This window comes from Zootoca vivipara, chromosome 4 (genome assembly GCF_963506605.1).
Source record: "Zootoca vivipara chromosome 4, rZooViv1.1, whole genome shotgun sequence".
Classification (NCBI taxonomy): Eukaryota; Metazoa; Chordata; class Lepidosauria; order Squamata; family Lacertidae; genus Zootoca; species Zootoca vivipara.
The window spans coordinates 97,357,880-97,371,135 of record NC_083279.1 but is presented as its reverse complement, the minus strand read 5'-3'; the positions used below and the strand labels follow the sequence as shown (position 1 = coordinate 97,371,135).

Below are 13,256 nucleotides of genomic sequence, written 5' to 3'. Positions count from 1 at the left end.
TTTTAGCTGTTTCTGTTTTAACTTTAAGCTGCCTTTAGTAGTTCCTGTGGAGGGGAAAGGCGGGATATTATTATTATTATTAATCCCAACCTCTCTTTAATAGTGGCCAACAAGTGGTTCCATGAACACGGACAGGAATTTCGGAGGCCGTGTGGCACCAGCCCGGAAGACTAAAAAGTTCAAGTGCTCTCAGCTGGGTTTGGCGAATGCCAGAGTTTCATGGCGGGCGAAGTGTGGGGAGAGAATCTGAACTGACTCCCTAACCTAACACAGCCTAGTCTGGGAAGACCACCTTGGAGTGAAGCACGGCCAAACCACCTCTTGGCAAAGGTTTTCTCAGGCATCTGAGAAATAAAGGACTTGATGTAGGACATAGTTAAACTATGGAACTCCTGGCCACAGGGCGCAGTGATTGGCCACCAACTCGGACGGCTTTAAGAGGATGGGGCAAATTCATGGAGGAGAGGGCTGTCGGTGGTCTCTAGCCACAGTGGAACCACAGTTGTGGCTTCTGAATCCCAGTTGCTGGAAGCCACAGGAGGGGGGATAGTTGCTCTTGTATTCGAATCCTGCTTGCAGGTTCCCTATGAGGATTTGGCTGTGGCCATCTTGGCTGTGAGTCTTGGAAGACCTGCTTCCCGCCTTGCAGGGCCTGGACTGACTCCAGCTGCAAAAGCTGAGGCTGAACAAACAGGGTACTGTTTTTTTTTGTTGCCGATACAGTGGTGCCTTGGTTCTCAAACACCTTGGTGCTCAAACAACTTGGAACCCAAACACTGCAAACCCGGAAGTAAGTGTTCCAAGTTTGTGAACTTTTTCCAGAAGTTGAACATGCTCCGTTTTGGGTGCCACACTTCTGTTTTGAGGTCTGCCCGTTTTTGCTATTTATTTTGTGTTTTTGTTTTTGCAGCTTTTTTGCTTTGTTTTTGGGCTGTATGGAACCCAGTTGTTACTGATGGATTGATTGTGTGACTGCAGTACATTGTTTATTGCTTTCATTTTTATGGATCGATGGTCTCGTTAGATAGTAAAATTCATGTTCAATTGCTGTTTTAGGGGTTGTTTTTAAAAGTCTGGAACGGATTAATCCATTTTGGATTACTTTCTATCGGAAAGCGCGCCTTGGTTTTGGAACGCTTTGGTTTTGGAACGGACTTCCGGAACGGATTAAGTTTGAGAACCAAGGTACCACTGTATTAACTTTTTTTGTATTTTTCTTCTTAGATCTTGTTATGATTTATGTGAAAATAGTCCCATTTGTTTTTGTATTTTTTGGATGCCTTTTATTTATTGTTCATGACAACTTTAGCGAGGTTTGTGATGGCATAAATCTTTTTGCCTCGCAAGCCACCTTGAGCTCTGGGAAGATAGCGTAAAATGAAATCATGACAGCGATGATCTGCTTGGCCACCGCGAGACTAGATCCAGCAGCCTTTTTTATATTCTCATTTTATTTAATTTGTGGCCTGTCGGGTGTGGGGCAGGGAGTATAAAGCTCTGCGGAGGAGGAGAGATGGGAGCAACCAGGCAATCTATATAGGCACACAGCCCAGGCTTGCAACCCAGAGATGTCACTCTGCTGCTGCTCGCCAGAGTGGTGCATGCTCTGGTTATCTCTCGCTTGGACTACTGCAATGCGCTCTCTGTGGGGCTACCTTTGAAGGTGACTCAGAAACTGCAACTAATCCAGAATGTGGCAGCTAGACTGGTGACTGGGAGCGGCCGTCGAGACCATATAACACCAGTCCTGAAACATTGGCTCCCAGTATGTTTCCAAGCACAATTCAAAGTGTTGGTGCTGACCTTGAAAGCCCTAAACAGCCTCAGCCCAGTATACCTGCAGGAGCGTCTCAACCCCCATCGTTCAGCCCAGACACTGAGGTCCAGCGCCGAGGGCCTTCTGGCGGTTCCCTCCCTGCAAGAAGTGAGGTTACAGGGAACCAGGCAGAGGGCCTTCTCGGTGGTGGCGCCCGCCCTGTGGAACGGCCTCCCACCAGATGTCAAGGAAATAAACAACTATCCTGCTTTTAAACGACATCTGAAGGCAGCCCTGTTTAGGGAAGTTTTTGATGTTTAATGCTGTATTGCGTTTTTAATATTCGATTGGGAGCCGCCCGATAAACCGAGGTACCTCGGTTTACAAACACAATTGGTTCCGGAAGTCTGTACTTAACCTGAAGCGTACTTAACCTGAAGCGAACTTTCCCATTGAAAGTAATGGAAAGTGGATTAATCCGTTCCAGACGGTCCGCGGAGTACTTAAACTGAAAATACTCAAACCGAGGCGTACTTAAACCGAGGTATGACTGTATCATCATCATCATCATCATCATCATCATCATCATCATTATGCTTTTGCAATCTGAAGGTCTAGATTCTAGAATCTGAATGGAAGCTGAAACCATCAAAACATACAGTACACATGTCCTTGCTCAGAAACTCCCCGGCGCCACAATGTGAAGTTTTTCCCGACACAGGGAAGCACTGATGGGAACAGCTTCACCGGTTGATTTCTGCCTGCTCTGCAGCTATTAAAGGCACCCAACCCATCAAAAGGCGGAAGCTCTCCATGGCAATCAAACTGGTGCAGCATGCGTGGGGGGGGGGGGGAAGAAGGCTGCTTTCTTCCCAAGGAGCTGTGGGTCCTCGTGGCCTGAGGCCAGCAGCCGAGTCAATATTTGAAAAAGTGAAATTGTGGTTAACTGGAGCAGAAACCGAGTCTGCCTGTCCTTTCAGAGAGAGCCTCCTGGGAGACAAAAGAATGATACACGGTCTCTCCATCCCACACAAGCCCCCTCTCTTTCCCTCTCCCGCCTGTATCTCACACGTCCAACCATCCCAGACATCGATGGAATTTCCCCCACTAAGAGCTGAAAAAGGTGTCTCTTTTAGAACCAAAAAAGTTGATTGAAAGTTAAAATAAACAAACAAGGGCTTTGTTGGAGCAGACTGAGATTCATCTAGTCCAAGGCTGGGGAATATTTGGTTCTCCAAATATTATTATTATTATTATTATTATTATTATTATTATTATTATTAAATTAAATTTTTATACCACCTTTCACCCAAAGATTGCAGGTGGTGCACAACATAAAAAAATACAGAATGAGGATTGACAATAAAATAAAAACAAACATCGCACCCTCCCACAAGCACATTTGAAAGGCCGTAAAATGTTGGACTACAGATCCCATCAGCCTTGACTATTGGCCGGTGCTGATGGGAGACCTGCTTTAGCTGGCCTGTCAAAGCCCTTTCCTGGGATTGTGGCCACTGCCAGATGCTGACAGCTCTAAGGAGCCACAGGTGAAAGATGACAGGGAAAATGAGTTACAGGTAGGTAGCCGTGTTGGTCTGACGCAGTCAAAACAAAATAAACAAAAACCTTCCAGTAGCACCTTAGAGACCTATGCTGAGACACACAGAAGTCTTAAAGTGTGGGAGAACTTTATTTTATTTATATGTAACATTTATCAAATCAAATCAAATTTTATTAAACGGTCACAGACCAAAACGACTCATACAACTGATCAAAGAAGGATAACACAGGGATAAACAGAGGACAATTTCAATACAAATTAGGCCATGACAACACTGTAAAGGGCATAAATAAAACTAAATATTCACATTCGCCTGCGTATTGACATTGGAAAGCTCTTGTTTCCTGTGTCTAATAGCAGCTACACAGAATTTGGCAACATTGATCGTAATTTCAGGGACCTTATCTTCTACCAAGGCTCTCAAACGTTGGGATTCTGGTTCATTTTTAAGCTTTTGTAAGGCTGGGGCGATAAAGGTCCAGCGTAGTTCCTCCTAGAGACTGCAGTGCAGCAATACATGCAAATGTGTTTCCACTTCCGATGAGCCACATGAGCAAACACGTGACTCATACGGTTTACCCTCATACCTACCTAGCAACAGTTCAGAGGGCAACACATTAAATCTGGCCAAGGTAAAAGAATGTCTATACTTGGGTATTTGCAATTTTGCCAGGTAATTTGCGAATGAGAACCCTCTCCCAAAATCTCTTATTGTGGCGTATTTGTCCATCTTGCCCATATGGCACTGCAGCTCCACGTCCCTTATACGTTGGAGCACTTGACTTCTGCCTCTCTCGTATCCTGCCGCTATCAAAATCTGCGGAGAAAATCCCAAGCTTCTAATCTTTTCAAACAGGGAGGCTTTCCAGTTAGAATGATAGGTTTCCGACAGTGTTCAAGGTGCCAACCCAACCGGGAAGAAGGTAAGTTTTAGCCAATAGTGTATCTTTAGAATCCACAGCCGTGTGTTAACGGATAGTTGTCCAACTTCTAAGCGGACGGCTATATTAGATACACAGGGGGGGGATCCCCAATAGACAGCGGAAGAAGTTAGTTTGAAATGCCTCCACCGGCGTGAAATTTTTAAAACTGCAGACCTGGGATCCATAAGTGAGTTGCGGGAGTATTTTTGTAGCAAAGACCTGGGAGGCTGCCGGAACATATTGACCCCCTTTCCCGTAGAAAAATCTAGTTAGGGCTTTAGTAGCCCTTCCTGCGTTGGCAATGGCGTTTTTCATCTGAGGATGCCATGAGCCCCTTTCCTGAAAAGTTATTCCCAGATATTTAAAGGCTGCTACCTGATCAATAGGTTGGCTATCAATTCTCCATTTGTGTTTCCTTCTTTGTTTTGAAAACACCATGATTTTAGATTTGCTGTAATTTATTGATAATTGTTCAGTTTTACAATAGTTTCCTTAGACCAACACAGGAAAAGGAAAGTAGAACTGCGTCGTCCACAAATAAGAGTACCGGGAGGGGCATACCTGCCAATTTTGGGGGTGGGTGGGTGTTTGCTACACACAGCCTCCCTCCTAATGACTGGAAGGTTTTTGTACAAACATAAAAGCATGAAAATAAAAATGCACTATAATAGAAATCTATGAGAGTTACAGACAGACCCCAGCAAGACAGCAGCAAAAGCTTTGGCAAATCTACAAATTATCAGAAGGCAATGGGATGATTTTATTTATTTAGCAAATATGCACGAGCAGAGACGTTTCAGTGAGTCTAAGATATTGGGTGCTCCTGCCACCCAGCGGCCCCTTGCATGTAGTGCAGAAAGAACGATAGACGCATAGCATTGTAGTGTTGGAAGGGCCCCCCAAAGGACATCTAGCCCAACCCCCTGCAGCTCAGGAAATACAGCTAATATCACAGGTGACCACCCAACCTGTTATATAGATCTCCTGCAACGATGAAGTCTGCCACCTTCCAAGGAAGCCCGTTTTCCGCTTTCTTTTTTTTTTTTTAATATAATTTTTATTAGATTTTAACAAGAAATACAAGAAAAAAGAAAAAGGCACAAAAAAGAAAAATACATAAAAAAAACGACAAAAAAACAAAAAAAACAAAAAACAAAAACAGATTCAGACTTCCTCATTTCCCCTTCTTGAGTTCTTATTGTTAAAAATAGTTCTCGCATTTTCCCATTCTAACTTCACATTCTTTTTTCTAAATTTCAACTTTTTCATCTTTTTCATTGCTATTATCCATTCTCCTTGTACTTTAACCTCTTTTCTCTTAACATCCTCTCTCCAAAATTATTATTATCTAATCCCTAGTCTCTTTCCCTTACCCAAAAATATATAAGATTCACATCCTAATTTATTACCCATTTACTTCCACCCACACAACAAAGTTCCCACCCCCCCTTCCCTGGAATCGAAGTCTCCAGGTGAATCAGCCAGGTTCTTCATACAATCCTTAATACATTCCGAGATCAGACCATATTATTTCAGACAATACCAAATAATCCAAGACCTCTCAACCCACCCCTAGTCTGTCCCATACCAACTTTTGCCGAACTCTTGCCCCCCTCTTCTGTAATCCCATCACTTTGTATCTTTGCACCTTTTCATCCTCTTTCTGCCCCCCAACTGTTTGCGTCCTCCCCTCTCTCACCGGGGCGCTGATTTTCCCAACCTCTTTTTTGGGGTGCTTTTTTGCTTTTACCCTCTCCTGTTTCACTTCTCTCACCAGTGAAACAGTGTTTTCTCCTACTTTCCCTCCCTGTTCCACCCCTCCCACCAGTAGAACAGTGTTCTTTTCAGGAAATAAATCCATTGGTTCAGCATATTGTCCTTCAGTATTATCTTTCTCCTCTTCTATGTTTTTTACATACGTCACTCCAGCACAGTCCTGGTCTTCCAATCTTTTTTCTTCTCCCTTCTCCTGATCTTCTATATCTGTTGGATCCTGTGTTTTACAGTCAAAAACAAATGTCTCGACAGTCTCTTCTCTCAGAAAGTTTACATCAAGCTTGGAGATGCTCACTTGCTTAGTAAGATCCAAAATTGTTGCCAATATTAAGTCCCACTGTGTGACTTCCTGTCCACTCTCTGGAACCTTCTCTCCTATTCCTTTGTCTAAAACCTCCTCCATCTTTGTACAGACCGGCCGTGGAGTTGAAATTTTAGTCCAATATATATGAAAAGTGAACAAATAGGCAAAAAGCCAAGAATCCAGTCCCACTTGGTCAGAATCTCTCTCTTTACTCGTTCTTTTCCTCAGAGTCAATACTGAGCAGCCTCAAGGCAAAACAAATCCTCTTTCACTGTTTACAGCTCTCAGTCTCTCACATTCAGTCAGACACATTCCTTTGTATTGTGACGTTAATCAGCAAACTGACTGATCTTTCCTTTGACCCGACTCCAGGCTCGCAGGGGGCTTTTCTCATGCTGGATCTCAGTCTTTTGCAGAGATAAATACACCGCTTACTTTTTCCTTTACTCTGCCTCAGGAAAAAGCTCTTTTTACAGCATTTCTGGGTTTTCTAGCTTGCTGCGATCTTTAGTTACTCAATCGGGGGGAGATGACTTCCCTTTTTAATCTCCGCCTCCCACTGCCAAATTCTTGTTTCAAATTGATTGGTTTCAACTTACTTCGTCCAGATCGTAACTTTTTCAGGAAGAATCCACCGCCTGCAGGTTGGAGGCTCGGAGCTTCGCTTCTTGGAGGTAACGATGGTATGCCTAAAATGGCTCCCGCGACTGCCACTCGGCTGGCTCTCAGGGGCTCTTGCGGGCTTCCTGGGCAGCTGAGGAGTCGCTTCTGGAGCTCCGCCAGGCAAAATTTGCCCCCTGGACGCTCAACCAGGGGTATTTACGGGGATCCGCGTGCCCCCGCGGATTTTCCCCCCCTCCGCGATGCCAGAAACCTCCATTTTCCAGCGCGGCAGACCGGAAGCCCGTTTTCCGCTTTCTAAATGGCTCTTGCTGTCAGAAAGTTCTTAGTCAGAAGACAAAAATATTGCCCTCCAATGAAGCTGAATGTTGGAAGCTTCAGGACAGACCAAATAAAGGCCTTCTTTATACAGCGTAGAATAAAAATGGTGGGGTTTGCTATGCAATGCATCTGTCCTGTGTTCCTGCCTCCCTGATATTTGACCTTGAGATGCAATCGTGCCCCTGTGCTTGCCTGGACAGAGAGAACTCTCTCGGTGTGTTGTTACGCCATTCCAAAAGGGACGCGGGTGAACCTTTGAGCCTCTTGGGCTCCCCGATCAAAAGGTCAGCATTTCGAATCCCCGCGACTGAGGGCCCGTTGCTCAGTCCCAGCTCCTGCCAACCTAGCAGTTTGAAAGCACGCCAGTGCAAGTAGATAAATAGGTACCACTGCAGCGGGAAGGTAAACAGCGCAGCTTCCTTCATAGTGTCCCGTTGCGCCAGAAGCTGTTTAGTCCTGCTGGCCACATGACCCGGAAAGCTGTCTGTGGACAAACGCCGGCTCCCTTGGCCTGAAAGCGAGATGAGCGCCGCAACCCCATAGTCGCCTTTGACTGGACTTAACCATCCAGGGGTCCTTTACCTTTCACCTTATTCCACCCCAAGCTCAAGAGGGGTGAGATGCCAGCAGCTTGCCCAGAGTTTGGTCCCCTTGGAATTAAGATCGGCGGAGACTTGTGGTGTCTTTAGGATACCTGGTTTTATTTATGCGTATTATAGGGTGATGACTTGAACAAATGGATGAACTTTTGCCTATTAATGACTAAAACGAGGTATATTCCATTGAAATATTTTAAAAGGTCACGCACAAACAGTTTTTAATGTTTTTATATGCCGTTTTACCATTTCATAAAATTGTATTGACAATTCTATATATATTTCGTATCAAATTTTGACACAACCCCACATTCCACAATGGGGAGCGTTCTTAGCAACATAGGGTATACAAATGTCACACCTGCGCAAGGTAAAAGCCCCTTTTGGGGACCTCAAAACTCAGCCAGCAGACCCTGCCGGACATGCTGGGAAAAGAACCTACAGGAGAGGTAGCAAAACATCACCCTCTAGCGGTGTCTATACAGTTACTGCAGCTAAAAAAAGCTTCCTTGTGTGTTTGATGGCCCTATATAATGTTGTGTATATATGTGACTCTAAAGCTTGGGTTAAATTTCATATCTGCTTACAGTGACTTCAAAAATGGTCAAAAAAATGGTAATTTTTAAAAAATCGTTTTGTGCGTGAGGTTTTTTTTTAATCAAATCTCTTTGAAAGTAAGATTTTATCTAATCTTTAATGAAAGCTCATCAAATTACGATACAGGGAAATGAGGTGGTAAAAAAGTGATTACCCTAATGCGTATAAGCAGAGTATTAATTTCATCTCGGAGCATTAATACCACCAAAGATCTCGCTTCTGTATTAAATCACAGCTTTGGCTCCAGCATGGAGCAAGCAGGTCTCTCGGTCTCCACCTTCCGTGTTTCTCAACCTTGGTGCCCTGGCTGTCACTGATCCTGCCAGCTAGGGATGATGGGAGTTGTAGTCCGACAACAGCCAGAGACCCAAGGTTGAGAAACACGATTACTGTACATTCCTGTGTATAAGACTATTTTTAACCCAGGAAAATCTTCTCAAAAGTCGGGGGTCGTCTTATACACCGGGTCGTGTTTCTTATACGGCGAGTATATCCCAAGCTTTATATTTTAACTGGAAAAGTTGGTGGTCGTCTTTTACGCCCAGTCAGACCACAAACTTGACATGAGTCAGCAGTGTGATGCAGCAGCTAAAAAAGCCAATGCAATTCTGGGCTGCATCAATAGTATAGCATCTAGATCAAGGGAAGTAATAGTACCACTGTATTCTGCTCTGGTCAGACCTCACCTGGAGTACTGTGTCCAGTTCTGGGCACCACAGTTCAAGAAGGATACTGACAAGCTGGAACGTGTCCAGAAGAGGGCAACCAAAATGGTCAAAGGCCTGGAAACGATGCCTCACGAGGAATGGCTTAGGGAGCTGGGTATGTTTAGCCTGGAGAAGAGAAGGTTAAGGGGTGATATGATAGCCATGTTCAAATATATGAAAGGATGTCATATGGAGGAGGGAGAAAGATAGTTTTCTGCTGCTCCAGAGAAGCGGACACAGAGGAATGGATTCAAACTACAAGAAAGAAGATTCCACCTAAACATTAGGAAGAACTTCCCGACAGTAAGAGCTGTTTGGCAGTGGAATTTGCTACCAAGGAGTATGGTGGAGTCTCCTTCTTTGGAGGTCTTTAAGCAGAGGCTTGACAGGCATATGTCAAGAATGCTTTGATGGTGTTTCCTGCTTGGCAGGGGGTTGGACTGGATGGCCCTTGTGGTCTCTTCCAACTCTATGATTCATCTTATACGCAGGAATATACGGTAATTTAGGTGGTCGTGGCCTAAATGTCCACCCATTTGTTGTATGGCACTGAGCAACTTCTTTAGTTATGCTAATTGCGGTGCTTAATTGGCCAGCCAAAGCAATTAAAAGGGCTGCTTTGACAAAGTTGCTCTTATACTAGTTTCCCAAACTTGGGTCTTCAGCTGTTTTGGGACTCCAATTCCCACCGTCCCTAGCTAGCAGGCCCAGTGGTCAGGGATGATGGAAGCTGGACTTGGGAAACCTTGTGACTCATACATTCCACCTCCAGAGAGACAGGATCCCCAAGAATTGGCAGGGGCTCAGGGCATCATCCAATCTGACCCCCATCTCTGAAACCCGTAACGATATATATTTTGCCTGAACCTCGCCTCTTGTTGCCCCGCACACTTTTGCTCCTGGCCCCACCCACCCCCAGGTGACCCCCAGGTGAAAAGAGGCCCTGCGCCCTTTAACCTCTATCGCCTCGCCCATTTCCCACTATATACAAAGAACCATTAAACACTCACACACACACACACACACAACACAAGCCGCACAACGGCAGGTAGCGAAATATTTATTTTCATAAAACAAGGGTGGTCGTCGTCATCGGCAGGGAGTTGACAAAAAAAAAATCTCTTCCCCCCCCCCCACAAAAAAATGCCAACAGTACAGTATGTATTATTTAAAGGGGGGCGAGGCTAAACGAGGACTCTAGTCTTTGTTGAACCAGATAAGGTTTGCCTTCCCTCCCCAGAAAAAGGGAAAAAAATTATGCTGAAGTTTCAGAGTTTGGGGTGGGGTGGGGGAGAGTTTTTGTGGGGGGGTGTGGGTGTGCGAGAGAATCTAGGGATGCTTCCCGGCCCCCAAATGTAGCAAGTGACCCACAGACAGAGTACCTAACCGAAGGGGGGTTGTCACCTGGCGACTCTGCGTTGCGTGTCGTGATATATATACACGCATACGCCATGGGAGAGGAAGCGATCCTTTTTCAAATTGGACTCTGGTTCAAAGAAAACTGGCAAACGGAACCGGCAAACGGGCCCCTCTTTCCAAGGGCCACCGGGGCAGCTCATTCAAAAGCCAGGAGAACAGGGGGAAGGAAGAAGACCCCCCCACACACACACAACCCAATGGAAGCACCATCATCTGAGTGAGTGGGGATTATCCCCCAGAAAAAAATATGAGCTCTCCCTGCCAGAACAAAGGACACAGCTGGGAGGGTTCCTCCTCTCCTGGCTCCACGCCCCCAGCTGGTGTTTGGAGTCTGAGTGCCATTTCTGGAGATTGGGCAGCAACTGTGCGAGTTTGGGGTTTCCCCCTCCAGCCCACTGAGCAGAGGGCAGACAGGGGAGACCTATTGGGGGGCTCCCATCTTAGATGCGAGGGCCACTGTGGCCAAGAAGGCAAGAGAGACACTGGGAAGGGCATAAAAGGGCTGACCGCAAGGGCAGGCTGCTGCTCCAACACAGATTTATGTTTTTGGCAGGGCTGTGAATACGCATTAAATTCCCGAAACTTTCCCAACCGGAAAACATTCAGGGCAGTAATGCGCACGGTGTGTCTTCCAACATGCCTCGCTCGTCTTTCTTGTGTGAGGAAGAAGTCAGACCCCCTTCCTCAGCTGGGGACATAGGCACAAAACCAGGCACCCCCAAACTGCGGCCCTCCAGATGTTTTGGCCTACAACTCCCATGATCCCTAGCTAACAGGACCAGTGGTCGGGGAAGATGGGAATTGTAGTCCAAAACATCTGGAGGGCCGAAGTTTGGGGGTGCCTGCTCGAAACCAACCCCACCCATCGGGCAAAGGGTTCGGGGTTTTCTGGACCTGACAGGGCCCAATCCACCAGGAAGGTCTCTGGCCAACACCTCTCTGAATTGAACAGGAGCTGCACAAGGAGTTTGCAAGAGAACTTCCCAGGGCATGGCTGGGGATATTCCCCTAAGTCTCTCCTCCTTGCTTGTTGCATATTATTTCACATTGCTTCTCTTTACTTTTTTTTGCTTGTTTTTTGCAAGAGGATGGAGCACCCTGTGAAAACTATCAAGACTCCTGACACAGCCTCTATCCCGGCCTCCAAGAGTCATGGACCCCAAACCCCAATGCAAATATGCTCCTCTCTCCCCCCCAGTATTGAAAATATTGCTCGGGGGGCAACTCTCCTGTTCTCAACCGGGGCTTGGAAGTGCGAACACACAAGAAACACCTCCTCAAATACACACAGGTCTGGGCTCTAGGATGTTATCCCAACCAGAGCCCCAGAACTCACAAGGACCATAACAGTGCTTTAAATCTAGGGGTTGCTTCACTGAAATTTAGCTGAAGGTTGCACAAACCGTCATTTGCAGCCCTGAAGCAAAGGAATGACCTGCTCCCTCATTTCTGTAATCCTAAAACAACACACACACCCCATGCCCTCTTCCTGCTTGCTGCTGGTTGGCGCGACTGTGCAGCGCCGTGTGAATCTGAACCACACAATTCTGGCAGCTGTTTCAATGCCATCGGCCAGCAGAGAACATCTGGAGAACATCTGGGAACATCAGGCTTGGGGAAACCTCAGAACCCCCCCCCCCGCTTTTCAGCCCTCTTCTGGAATCTTCACATCTGCGACCCCCCTTGGCGGACGCAGGGTGTGTCAACCAAACCGAAACCCAGCCTCTGTTTGCTGGGGAACGCAAATGCAGGAGGTCGGTCAAAGAGGCGACGGGCCCCGATGCGTTTCAGATTTCCACATATCGTGGCGGCCTGCGCTACTGAGAACTCGCCAGGAGGAAGAGGGGGTGGGAGGAACATTGGCCTAAGCAACCCGAGAATGAAAGCCCTGCTCTGGAGGAGCGAAGCGGAGAGCCCACCTCCGAGATGGCAGAATCTTGCATGCTTAAGAAAAATCAAGGGGGGGGGATGGCTTTGATGGGGTCCTTCCGGGCCAAGGATTTCCTAAAACTTCCAGGAGGCCAGGAGGGGCCGCGCAGAGAATCCTTCGCATCCACCCGTGATTTCGCAGGGAGCCAGCTTACTTCCTTCAGGGCGGCGGGAAGGAGCCCCCCCGTGATCCGGGGACGGACCAGGTTGGGGGTATGGCAGCAGAAGGTCTGGCCATTCTCGCGCCAGCTGGTCCGAGTTGACAACTGAAAGGGAAGGCCGAGGAGGAGACAGAAGACACCACAGCCCTCTGGTGCAGGTTTATTTACAAGGAGAGTCGGCGTCGGGAGGAGTGTCGGGGCATTAACAAGCAGGAAAAACACTGTGGAGGAAGAGAAGAAAAAGAGAGGTGAAATCAGAGCAGAATTACAGTGCGATGTTGCCCAAGCCAAACAGCCAGCCCTCGAGCTCTCAAGTAACGGGTCGCAGGAACCACGTAATACTGGCTCTGCGTTTGGAAGAATGAGATGGGCCAGTCCTGGTTTCGCTCAGTCGCCCATGAGCGAGAGGTGTACAAATCTGATGAAATAAATTAAATAAAGAGGGCAAAGGTGAGCACCTAGACTAGGACTTGCTAGCTGGGGCCTCCTTTGCTTGTTGGTTCCGAAGGCCAGTTGTCAAACGACAGGTGAAACTCGGAAAATTGGAATATCGTCGAAAAGTGCATTTATTTCAGTACAGTG

General features: G+C 46.7%; 2 protein-coding genes across 2 annotated transcripts in view; one reads left to right on the top strand and one right to left on the bottom strand.

The window, feature by feature from the left end:
• The window catches only part of P4HA3 (prolyl 4-hydroxylase subunit alpha 3), a 41,283-nt gene extending 38,923 nt beyond the window's left edge, over positions 1 to 2,360 (top strand). The window contains exon 13 of the mRNA XM_060274043.1: positions 104 to 2,360. Within this exon, the coding sequence (XP_060130026.1) occupies positions 104 to 174 (71 nt within the window). The 3' untranslated portion in view covers positions 175 to 2,360. The remainder of the gene's footprint in view (positions 1 to 103) is intronic.
• A 7,849-nt stretch (positions 2,361 to 10,209) lies between these two features.
• PPME1 (protein phosphatase methylesterase 1) overlaps positions 10,210 to 13,256 on the bottom strand; it is a 33,904-nt gene continuing 30,857 nt past the window's right edge. The window contains exon 14 of the mRNA XM_060274048.1: positions 10,210 to 12,895. Coding sequence (XP_060130031.1) covers positions 12,877 to 12,895 — 19 coding nt within the window. The 3' untranslated portion in view covers positions 10,210 to 12,876. The remainder of the gene's footprint in view (positions 12,896 to 13,256) is intronic.